Source organism: Anopheles cruzii, chromosome 3 (genome assembly GCF_943734635.1).
Source record: "Anopheles cruzii chromosome 3, idAnoCruzAS_RS32_06, whole genome shotgun sequence".
Classification (NCBI taxonomy): Eukaryota; Metazoa; Arthropoda; class Insecta; order Diptera; family Culicidae; genus Anopheles; species Anopheles cruzii.
The window spans coordinates 50124848-50137512 of NC_069145.1; the positions used below are offsets into that span (position 1 = coordinate 50124848).

Here is a 12665-nt window from a genome sequence, read left to right on the forward strand (position 1 = left end):
AATACTCGTGCTCGGGAATACGTACAAAACTTAACTTAACAAATTGAATGAAATGCAGCATGGTAGAAAAGTGAAACTGTTATACAAAAGTATACTGCGAATGCATCGGGGTCAGTATGTATGTTGAGAAAATGTAGAGAGCAAGTTCATTGATTTGCTTTTTATTGTAGGTCTCCCGGAAGCACTGCAGGATTTAGGCAACAAATATGTAAAAGAAGAGTTTAAACGACACAAAAATTGTTCTGTCGTCGAGAGCCAATTGTTCATAAACGAATGGGCAGTAAGACACTGATAAGATTTATTGATAAATATTGTAGTCACAGTACTAATCGCATGTTTTGTTTCTGCTCAAAGGAATACGCTTTGATCTTAGCGGAACAGTTAGGCTTACGAGGTAAGCCCGTGGGAATGATTGGAGCAAATTTGTCGGAGAAGCAATTGCAGTTCTTTCGAGATGAACAACTGTCTCAACTATACGAACTACTGCAAGAAGCTAAGCGGTGAACAATGCGTGAATGAAGAATCGTACGTTGGCGGATCGATAGCTGGTGCGTACTATCATGATTTGCAGCGTTGATTTTCGTAGGTTTTATACTCGTATTGAATTCCGTTTTCCTCCTGCACCTCGTCAGGTACATCTGCTTCATTTGCAACACTCAGGTACGATTCGGGCAGTGTCGGGAAGTATGCGTCACATTCGAAACTCTGTTTAATTTCCGTTAAATAGACACGATGACAACGATCCGATTCCATTGCCTCTTTGTACACGCTACTGCCACCGACGATCCAGACGTTCTCGATATTTGCACCATGGTCAGTCGAATCTAGCTTGCGTATAGCTTCTTGAAGACTGCCACAAACAATTACTTCTGGCGGAAACATATGGTCGGCTGGATTGCGCGTGAGAACTATATTTAAGCGATCCGACAACGGGCGCTTAGTCTCGGGCACTCCGAAGTACGTCTTTCTTCCCATGATCACTGCATTTCGCTTGCTGCTATCCAATACTTTTTTCGTCATACGAGAAAAGTATCTTAGCTCATGTCTGCAAACAAACGCGATAACATTGTATTTTGTTACGAATAAACGTGGGCTTAATACTTACTTTAGCTTCCATGGTAGATCCCCGTTGATTCCGATTCCTCTGTTCTCGCAGACCGCAACGATGCAATTAAATTTCATTACCATTTCGTCGAACAGAAATTTTGATGAAGATATTGAATCTAACTCTTTTGTGTTTTTAATACCAGACCGTTATCTATCGTTATCTTATGTTTACGTCCGTCACAGTAACGGCAATAAACTACACCGTTCCCGACTTTTAACATACGCTATAACGCAGAAGAACTAACTTTGGCTCTAAAGCCCGGCCCGGTCCACACGCTACGATTTGGCTGATACTTTGGACTGTGCAATCGCATCGCCACCGCCGCAGTTTTAGAAAATTAAAGCAGGCGAGCATTTATATCGGTACGAGTTCCATACATGTGTGCGAGTGTTGAAAGTGGTTTGACATGTTGATGTTATGAAATCGTAGCGTGTGGACGCGCCACAGATCGCTACGACAAATCGTTGCGATAAATCGTAGCGTCTGGACCGGCTTAAGTACGGTGTAGAGATGGGAACAACAGAAATTCGTCACAGGTAATGGTTATTAAGATATTCCTGAACCTTTCTAACGAATTTTTATCGACATTAAGAACTATATTCACTATTCAGGATCTGAAAATACTCTTTCATTACATCGACTACCTTAAAATGTACATGCCCCAATAGACTAAAAGAAAAACATATTAGTTATCCATAATGCACATGCCAAAGTTGAAAACTGTATTTTTTCGGAGTTTTGTATACTAATTCCCGAAAAAATGCAAAGCCAAACGTGAATATTTGATTTTTGCATATCAAAGAAGAATCCATTACCTTTCTAATGCTGTATAAAATAGGTACATTACCGTTTCAGAATTTTGCTAACGATCGCGTTAAAGTAGCTGATAAAAGTTCATTTTAAAGAGTAATTTTTATCACACTTTGTCAGATGAATTCTCGTAATCTACGCAACGGAGAAGATTAAAATTGGGATTGGTCATAGATAACTTATCTATTTTAGGAAAATATAACTAAAACCCTTACGTTACAAAGTTGGTTTATATTTCTTTGTGTCAAATAACGACGTAGTAATTAATTTATGCAATAATTAAATGAGGATTTTTAACAACACGAGGGTAATAATGATAGTGGCCTAACTGAATCGTAGCTTGTTTTAGGAATGTCTTTAGCTTTTAGGAATAGCTTTAGCTATGGTTTTTATTTATTTTGAATCCAAGTGGTCATAATAAGCGACTGTAAAATAAAAAAAGACGAATGTGTGAAAGACGGTAGTACTTAACTTGTGATAATGCATCGTGAAGCGTGTTACTATTTCTTTTTCTCCATTTATTTATTTCTTTAGCAATACTAGAAGTATACTTTGCCGTAAAAGTGCGACGTTAAATTAAGTAAAAGGGTTAAGGTGCATAAAAAATCCTAATATTGTTAAGATTTAGTAAAAAATTTCCAATGTAATGTAACTTTATCGAAACGCTTCGACATTTGCAATATGGTCGTTCTTATGTCCTCAATCACCTTGAATTTCCTCGGTATCATTATCACGAGTGTTGGGTATATTTAGTTTCAATTTGGTTATCTAAGTTTAGTGATCGAAGTGATCCCAGTAGTGTAGTATTTTGAGACATAATCAAAAATGTATGTGGATATTCTTTTGAACATTTGACTTTTGGAATTTTTACTACTTTCCTCAAGATCCGCGATAACGAATAAAAACTAGGTTAACATTACAATTCTGGAATTTTTCAATTATTTCGTTGGGTTATTGGTAGTTATGGACACAAGTTGAATAATATTTACATATATTGGAAGTGTATTAATACACTCAATTGAAAATAATGATCATAATTAAATATAACTTATAGCTAGGCATGCAGAATAGCAGTTTTCGTTTATTTTTGCATTTCTTTTCGTTTTTTCCAGAAGTCGTAGGTAAAAGACATTCAAGGCTCAGAGAACTCATAAACACCTATCAATAAAGTAATTACTGAGTCAAAGTAATAAACTGTTCAGTGACCCATCGTTGTATTGCAAATTTATTTAAACTATATAGAATGTTGCCAGGATGCATGAAATGTAGTTCTAAAAAAGTTAACTGAGAAACATTTTTCCTTTTTTGTCAATATTATTTATTAGTACCATGTAGATTCATCGTGTGTCTTGGAAATCAGTATCCATAGTTGTATGATATAGAAAAAAGGAACAAAATTGGAAAAAATGATTTTTTCATAAAAGTCTAGACTACAGAGTAGCATAGAGTACAGTAGAGTATTACATTTTCCTTTATTTACATTTATTTGCGCTGGCTTGCAGAGCAGGTACAATCATGTTTAATATTGGAGCATACCGATAGTTTATCAATACATTACTAATATTAACTGTAGTTTCAATAGGTTTATTTTATATAACATTGAAAAGTTGTGGGATTACCCTTGCAATTCGTTGATTCGATGTAGGAATAAGAGCAGGCTATGATATAAAACTCAGTCAGTTTCTAAAGCCTTTTTGATCGCGTTCAGTAAGGTGGAATTTATTCCACCAACTTTTGAGTTTAAATGCAAATTAAAATGAATTGTAAAAATAATTATGCCTCTAAAATTAGATGAAATTTTGTAATATTCTCGCAGACATTAACAAAATACTAAAATGTGCTCTATACCTAAATACATTAAAAATTTGGAGTTTCATCAACTGTAATACAACAGACCCAGCCCCGCAGCGTTTTCGACCTTCAACATCGCAAGTGATTGACATTATTTCCTCATCATGTTGGAGACAAGACCATTTTAATCATACGTTTGTCAGTTACATACGTTTGCCGCAATGTCAGTTACATACGTTTTTGATATTCTATTTGTTATTTGTTATTTATTAGAATCATCCTACGGGCCAGCAGGCTTAATAGGAAAATATATAAGATAAGGTACAAATTTCGCTTAAAACTATACATACTTGGACGTCACAGATTCTATGCTATCATTTGAAGATTTTTTAAAACTAATATCCTGTCACCTATTTCATTACACATTCTATTAAATATCTCTCCAATAGTTTGGGTTGTGTTTGGTTGTTTGTATTGATGTATGTATGTATGTGAGCAGATTGATTAACTATTATATAATATTATCCAGCCTTTGAATATTGAAACTAACGTATCTAAAAACAGCAAACATGGGCTAGAATCTCAATAAGTACCATTTTTATTCCTTTAGTGAAATTCTTAAGGAATGTAGGAACAGAAGAAATTTCAATACTGTATTGCAGTATTGCAGTTGCAGTTAACAGGGCGAGGGAGTAATAAATGCGGTTTCGGGATCTACAGTTGGAATCTCCCGCTGCTCTAAGTCTATGTTTTATGACAACACGTCAAGCCATGAAGCCATTAGAACGGTGGGTGAAGAAAACTTCCTTAGAGAAATACTTTCGGGTATACCTCGGCTGGGAGGCATAATAACCGATGACAGACACCCGCATAAGGAACAGCATGAATTGTTTCAGTTTCGGGGTAGGTTGATTGCGCCCCGAAATAATTACTATTCTTCCGTGTATTTTGGTTTTTGCCCCACCTTTATTGCGCTAAAACAACAAAACAGAACCGCTTGGCTCTCCAGAAACAAGCAGTGGCACAAGAGACATAAATAAAGATCCTGTCCTGAAGGGTGATGCTGGCAACGAGGGAGGTCTTTTTGGACCGTGCTGGGAAGTGGTCGGTTCGGCAAAATAAAGGACAGTGTGCAGAACAAACCTTAAAGACGCTAATTCGTCATAGCTTCCAACAGTTCCGGCAGTAGCCATAATCAGAAGTAGCTATCGACCATTGTGCTAGTTTATGATACCCAGCCTCAGTGGTTCTCCATAGGGTGCAGTTTTTTTCTCTTTGAAGCCAATGTTACATTCTCATGAAATCAATGTGTCAAAGTCAGTCTGTGCAATATGCAAATATCATTTATGTATGTTTTCGAGCCCTGTCAATGCAGCAAATCTACCTAAAACTTGTTGGCGATAAATACGAGTATAAGGTTAGCAAAAAAGAAATCCATTGTTTTCTCGACAGATGGCTTTAATGATCGATATCTCGTGAAGTTTTGATCATGCAATTTCAAGTTTATGCTCGTTTTCAATCTGACAATTTACACTTAAAAAAATGCTTTCACTTTTTGTTGTTCGTTCCATTCGTTTCTGAGTCACACGGTGTTAACAATGGAAGTCAACGAACAAAATTTCGATAAAATCACAGAAATAATCAAAGTTGATCGACCTGTTAGTAATCAGAGCATCGACAAGGAGCTAAAGATTAACCAACAAACAATTTTAAGCCATTTGTGCAAAGGTAAAATCACAAAAAAGTTCGATGTTCGGGTACCATACCAATTACAAAAAATGTGATGGTTCGAATTTCGAAATGGATCAAATGAAATCGACCCATTTCTTTAACGGATGGGTACTGAGGATGAGAAATGGGTCACCTACAACAATACTGTGCGAAAACGATCGTGATTATAGCCTGGTGCGGTAGCTCAAACGATGCCCAACCCAGGACTAATGGCTTGGAAGGTTCTACTAAGTATATGATGGGACTAGAAAGGAATCATCTATTATGAGTTGCTTCCGTGTGGTTAGACACTAAATTCAGATCTCTACTGTCAACAACTGCACCGTTTGATCAGAAATAGGCAGAATTGACGAACAGAAGAGTTGTTGTGTTCCATCAGGACAATGGGACTCGCCAAAAGCTCCGGGAGCTTGGTTGGGAAATTTTAACGCATCCACCGTCCTTGCACCTTGCTCCAAGCAATTGTCACCTTTTTCGCACATTGCAAATCTTCCTGAGTGTCAACAAATTGAGATCAAGAGAAGATTGTGAATATAGATTGCTAGAGTTTTTCGCCAAAAAAACTACTACCAAGCTACTTTAAAAAAGGCAACAAGTTTTCCAACAAAACGCTGCATATTTGACGCAAATTGTACCATCGAAAGCATCTTAAATATAGTTTTGAAATTCAAGCAAAAATTGTAGTTTCTGTTTGTTTCTTTCTAGCCAATTTTATACAATGTAACTGAGCAAATGAAAGACGTTTCGAAAAGATACACGCACAGATTTTTTGAAACTTTTTATTAGGTATTTCATCGAATAAAGTAATTAGAACATGGAATGAAACGGATATTGGGTGCCATTTTATCTTGCATTTAACGCGAGGAGTATTGTACATATTTGCGGTTTTGTAAATGGTTAGACTTTCGCCGGAGATTCATCTCCGCCGATCACCTACGCACTGCGCGCGTTTATCATTCATTAATCGACATCCACTGGTTTTATTTATGGGCAATTTCATTTAATTGCCATTCTATTCTGGCTTCCACCTGGAAATGGTAGCGATGGATTTTGTAGCAATTGCCCTTACTAACAGTACGGCTTAGATTGGACGGAGGGTGTTCGGGTGCATCAAGTTACCCGTGCCAGTATCATTCAGAGGAGTAGGAAAGCGTTCAACGGTTCATTTCATGTAATTATCTCACACTGTTCATATTTACGTTGAATAGCTATTTTCACAGCATGCGTTCGCAGTAAACGCTTCTGTCTGATGTCGGTTTAATTCAATGTTCAATTAAGTAATTATCGAATCACTGACAAAATTTGTAGCATTTCGACAGGATTTCACAGTCAGTTCACGTTAGATTTTTAATGTGTTTTTATTGTTATGCTATATGCTGGATGAATTGTTTTGGAACCAAGATTTCTAACATCGTGACATCGTGGCAAATATGACATTTGGAATTACTTTATGTACGAGGTGCGTTCAAAAAGATCTGATAATTAATGTATGCGCTACGCGTATTTAGGCGGGTTTGCTACTCATGTCACTCACTTATGGTGACCAATTCGGCCATTTTGCGTAATTAGCGGAAACGCTGTTTTGAGTCGTAATAGAGTCACCATAAGCCATAGTCAACATTTCGAATGCGTTCGCGCTCCTCATTTCGTTTTTCATACAAAATTTGCCCGGAGCCCGCCCGCTGGCCCGCTTAAATACAAAACTATCAGAACTTTTTGAACACACCGCGTATGATTATTCAAAACTACTCCCACCCATTGACCTTCCATTATACAGTTAGTTTGACCCACTTAGCTTTTTAAGAGTTTTATTTTTAACTGAACGATTGACCCGTTATTTTGCAAAGAATTAATTTTTTTTTAATTTTTGTGGTCTATTATACAAAAATAAAAACATAAAAAACAACGGAACAGAGATTTTTTTTACAATTGCAGCAGAATGCCTACAACACCTTTCAAAACACTTATGAAATCATAATGCTTGGTGGATTTTTGCTTTATTTGGTCCTATCAGAATTTTTGCTCAGAGTCAAAGTAGTTTTAAATGATCTCTTCTCGAAAATCTTTTTTCTCTGTTCTTTCTGAGGGGAGTGGTAAATCCGATGTATAAAGCTCAAAGTCGCCCAACTTCAATTTCAAAAGCTTAGAATATGCAAACTTGGTGAATCGTGCTAATGTAGCATCTGTGTACAAGCAAATTTTGGTTGAAAAAACAAAAGGAGAAAGGGCTAAATGAAATAAGCGAGAATGATTCTTTGTTCAATGGTTCACGAGGCTTCAAAGTGTTCATATGGCTGTGAAAGTGTATGTATGACATAGCCTGCACTTTCCTGTCCTCCGTGGGGAAATCAAGATTACTTCATATTTATATCGTTTCCATTTCCTATTACCGTTTCACCCTTCTCAGATGGTAAGGATCGAAGGATTTTTTTTATTGTAGGTACCCGTTTCGTGTGACTCGCATCCCTTAGCTAATATGCTACATATCTAACGTAAAGTCAGTCGCCTACTAACACCGCCGCAGCTTTTCTACGTAAAGTACGGACAATATCTAGTCGTTGGCTCTCTGTTCGTTAATATAATATGAAAACACTATTGGGTGACTGCTTCGAAGGTAATAGAGGGGGCACGGCTAGGCATCGCCCGTACTTTATGCGCGATCCTGGTGTGTAACTGACATTAATCCAACGATACAGCTTCGAGATTCCATGCACGCGAAGAAATACGTAACGGAAACGGAAAAGGAAATTTTAAACTAATTAGTATTTTTATTATACATGTTTAACGAAATGGTCGAATAGGATTTGTACAGTTATTTACTTATTTGAAAGGCATGTGCCGTACGGCAGCGCTTTGAAATATATTGCAGATACTCGGTGTATCTTGAGATCGTACTGGTATTTACACAGAGTCTGTCGCTACAAGAACCTTGTAGCTACAATGCAGTAGCTATAAGCGTAGGCAAAAAAATTCGTGGTAAAGGATAAAAATCATATTATTATAATACTGTAGCCAAAAAACATCGGGAATTTGTTTATAATTCGAAAAAACTTTGTTTAATCTTCTAAATCTGTGCCACAACCTTTTAAAGTAATCCCTACTCTACGCAATACATCTATCATCTATGTCTACATTTGTTCCAATTTTCGAAATGGTCCGAAAAGTTCTTTTAGGAATAGGCTTCACCACATTCTTCGTTTCGGTTCCTATCTCAAATATTGACTGCAAAACGTGTCCACGAAACGGCCTCTTGAGCTTAGCGAATGGCCAGAAGTCACACGGGTGCTAAGTCAGGCGAATACGATAGGGGCACAGCATCTTGACCACAGGTCTTGAGACTTAGCAAGGGTTGCTCCCATATCGGGAGCAACAATAAAAATTGTGCCTGTATCGCGATTGGATAGAAAATCTTCAGTGCTTCGAGAATTGTTTGCAATATTTGCCACAGCTAGATTAGAGATAAACGATAAAATACATATTATATAATAATTAAATGCTGCCAGTGATCGGGAACGAATGTTGTGACATGCTCAGCCCACATAACTGACACTCAACTGTTTTACCTTCGCGGACCGCGTTGACACTAATCAAGTATTCGGTGCCCACTTTAAGGACACAAAAGATAAATTATTATATGGTAAATCATAACCGTTTTTTTAAATTGCTCATTCAATGCGACAATAATTAGGATCAAACCAACCCAACATTGTATGAGGATCAACCTAACAAAGACCCTTGCGGTTCCTTCCGGGTCCCTTTAGTTGTTGCGGGTCATTGTTTGGGTAGCATTGATCCAAACCATATTAAATCTTGATTTGTTACTTGCATGTACAACGTAATTCGAGTCGGTATCATACGTTATAGAGATTTGACTGGCTCGCTAGCACTGATTCCTGCATGAACAATTTGGTCCGTGACACCATGATTGCTCAAATTTACAATGATTTCTTTGACTTTGTCATTTCGTTGTTGATTTTACTGACTTCTGTTTCATAGTGAACCATAATATTATGTGAATGCATGTCCATGCTTATGTCCCCATATCCGAAAATTACTTTGGCCAATTGAGTATTCATTCGTGCACACGCCAACCATTACTTTTAAATTGGGAGGGATGCACCCTCAAGAATGCAGCAAATCATTTTCTTAATCGGTAAAATCAAAACATATTTTTCCTCCAAGTGATCATGCTGGGCTGGTGTTTTTATACAACAATTTCACACTAAGGCAATCAATAAAAGGAAGGGTAGCAGCATTTGGCAGAATCAATGCTCAGCATGGACACACCTCGATCATGTTTCGTCGAAACCCATGTTACTCAGCGTGTTTATAAATAATTAATTTCACGGCTTAACTGGTTATAAATGACTGCAGCATCAAATCGAATCAATTACACACCGTGCCGGATGAAATTAGAAGCGACAACTATCATACTTTCCACGAACCGAGGGGTAGTTCAGTCGTCAGTGTTTAGGAAGGGTCCCTAGATGAACGCTCCGCGTTCTCTCGAATCGCAACGGATTGCTTCAATTGTCGTGTGGCTACGTTTCGAATCAGAGAGGGTATCATCACCCCTAGCTGAGTTGACCATAAACCAGCTAAAAATTTATTCACATGACAATGGATGGGACTTGCAGGAACGTAAGCAGTTGTCACTGTGGCAAGAATGTAAGCAGGAACTAGCAGGCACTGCATAAGTAACAACAACCATTTATAATGGGATTTGTTTATTATTTTACAATTTAAGACCACTTGATCACTTAAACATCTACGATTCGTCGAAAATATTATGGTGGGGTACATTTTTTATGCTTCAAAATAGAGAAAGAGTTGTTGAGTATTATTGCCATTTTCTTTCCTTTTGTTTTTCCAATATCCCTTATCGAATCAATGATTGGTGGGAACCATATTTTTAACAAATTGTAACAACAAAATTAGAGTAAGGTTTAACTGTATAAACACAAGCATGGTGACACAGGCCGGGCTCAAGCTCGACATGCTAACATGCTAAAATAGTGTGCTAACCACTTCACTGATTATTGAAAACAATAAAAACGGGGCTACACAAACTCATTTTGACTAATAACTAATTTTTATGCATCCTACTGAACCGAAAACTCGCATATGTATCTTACATAACATAATATTGTTGCACTAAATTTTCGATGTATGTTTATGTGTTTATGTTCGGTGTGCTTTTCCCCCTGAAGTTAAGCCTGCCGTCGATTTTCACTTCGAGGTGTTTGATTGCTCAGTGTGACCGAACAACTACTCAGTGTGTGGCGAAAATTGTTCGGTCACAAGCGTTTGCGGTCGGTACAAATTCCTCGCGCGGAACACGAGGACCTCGGTGCGTGATCATCGTAAGCCTGTACACGATACCTCTGGGATTCGATTCCTCTTATCGAATGAGGAGTTTGTTGCTCTATGTTTCTGTTGAAGGCGATCTTCTACTGAAACGGTGATATAACGTTCTTGAAAGCATCAGGTTTCTTCCCTTCCTCGCTCGCCGTTCTAACGCGCTAACATTTCATTCGGAGTACGCTGATCACTGTTTTAAGGTCACTAACCTAGCAGCAGGTTCGTACTTGGGTCCTTCTCCATGGCTTTGCTTCGACACAAGTCCTCCACATCTCAGGTTCCAGGCTGAACTCTCCCAGGCTCCAGAGCTACTCCAGTTCATTATTACTTTTGGTTTAGAATGTTATTCATATCCGTCGCTGACAGGCTGAATATGGTCGATTGTACTGCTGGAAATGGCCTGTGGAGACGCAAAAAGAATATAAATTTTGCGGCAGTAAGTTTACACTGCGCACTGGCCCGCCGAGGTTGACTTGTTCAAACTTCTTATTTTGACTTTCGACTTGAAAACCGAAAAGTGTTCACGCTTTTAAGTTCAGGTTCATTTTTAAAATGTTCTTGTTTTGAATATATTTCCGTTCTTGTCATAGATATGCAACCTAAGAGATGGTCGGTAATTATTCAACCACATTCATGCAACATGCGACTACAGCATGAACGTGTTTTTGTCATTTTATGCTGATAAAAACTCACATTTCAAACCCATTGACATCTCTGTTCACATATTTCAGCTGCTTATTGATCGATGCTAAGCTACGAGGGGTGATCAAAAAGTTTTGCGAAATTGGAATTTCTGCGGGCTATGTATATCCGATTTTCGATTTCTGGCGTTTGTGGCGTTAAGTAGCTACACATGCCAGTGACTTATGGTGACAATTTCGGCCATTTTGAGTAATCGGTCAATTTTTGACAGCTGTTTAGCTTGGACAGGATTTGGCTCATCGGCGGATACGTAGCCCGCGGAAATTCCAATTTCGCAAAACTTTTTGATCACCCCTCGTATGTTGCAATTGTTTCGAATGAAAACGATACCATTTTATACCAGTGGTGGTTTCGCTCAGATTCGAGACTTCACAATAAATAACACCGACCTGGTCCCACCAAATACATAGCACCGCTGTCGATCGTACTACTATTGAATCGATTATCCGTATTGTTTCTTATTCGATTATATAAGGTTGGGGAAAAAGTAATCCATTATTTTTGGGTGAAATTCAAAACATTATTTAAGATACTTCCGATGGTCCGATTTACGTAAAATATGTACCGTTTTGTTGGAAATTTTGTTGTCTTTTCAAAGGTAGGCTGGTAATGCCTCTTTTGTAAAAGGCTTAGTCGTTATTGACGAAAAACTGGAGTAATCCATTTTCACAACCCTTTTTTGATCTCAGTTTTTCATCACTCAGGAAATTTTTTAATGCGCGAAAAAGGTGTCAATCGCTTAGTGCAAAGTTCGGACTATACGGTGGATGCATTAAAACATCCGAAACAAAATCTCGGACTTTCTGGTGAGTCACTAAAGACGTGCGTGACATTTCGTTTTCCTAATGGAACACAAAACCTCTTCCGTTGGCCGATTCTGGTCGTTTCTGGGCAACTGCTAGCTTTGAACGGTGCAGTTATTGACAGTAGAGGTCTGAAATTTAGTGTTTGGCTGCACGGGAGGAACTTATAATAAACGATTCCTTTCGAGTCCCATCATATACCCAGTAGAACCTTCCTGGCCGTGAGTCCTGGTTTTACCACCGGTTAAGATGCTTCACCACGCTTAGACCATGATTATTTTCACACAGTATTGTCGTATTTATCCCATTCCTCATCCCCAATACCCATCCGTTTAAGAAATGGTTCGATTTCATTCCGT

At 38.0% G+C, this 12665-nt stretch overlaps 2 protein-coding genes across 2 annotated transcripts; one reads left to right on the forward strand and one right to left on the reverse strand.

Annotated features, from left to right (window-relative positions):
* Nucleotides 1-40: 40 nt before the first annotated feature.
* LOC128271466 (succinate dehydrogenase assembly factor 3, mitochondrial) lies at nt 41-1123 on the forward strand. The gene is made up of 4 exons (XM_053009003.1): nt 41-110; nt 171-280; nt 355-548; nt 633-1123. Exons 1-3 carry the CDS (start codon nt 53-55, stop codon nt 502-504), a joined length of 318 nt encoding a protein of 105 aa, XP_052864963.1. The 5' UTR covers nt 41-52; the 3' UTR covers nt 505-548; nt 633-1123.
* On the reverse strand, nt 249-1244 carry LOC128271465 (dihydrofolate reductase). Its single transcript, XM_053009002.1, has 2 exons — nt 1106-1244; nt 249-1045 (listed from the first exon to the last, which is right to left on the reverse strand). Exons 1-2 carry the CDS (start codon nt 1186-1188, stop codon nt 559-561), a joined length of 570 nt encoding a protein of 189 aa, XP_052864962.1. The 5' UTR covers nt 1189-1244; the 3' UTR covers nt 249-558.
* Between the last annotated feature and the right edge of the window lie 11421 nt (nt 1245-12665).

Excerpts from the sequence above, each read along its gene's own strand:
- LOC128271466 (XM_053009003.1), top strand. The coding sequence starts at position 53 with ATGCAGCATGGTAGAAAAGTGAAACTGTTATACAAAAGTATACTGCGA. Across the intron at positions 111-170 it reads TATACTGCGAATGCATCGGG|GTCTCCCGGAAGCACTGCAG; the intron begins GTCAGTATGTAT and ends TTTTTATTGTAG. Across the intron at positions 281-354 it reads TGTTCATAAACGAATGGGCA|GAATACGCTTTGATCTTAGC; the intron begins GTAAGACACTGA and ends TTCTGCTCAAAG.
- LOC128271465 (XM_053009002.1), bottom strand. The coding sequence starts at position 1,188 with ATGGTAATGAAATTTAATTGCATCGTTGCGGTCTGCGAGAACAGAGGA. Across the intron at positions 1,046-1,105 it reads GATCTACCATGGAAGCTAAA|ACATGAGCTAAGATACTTTT; the intron begins GTAAGTATTAAG and ends GTTTGTTTGCAG.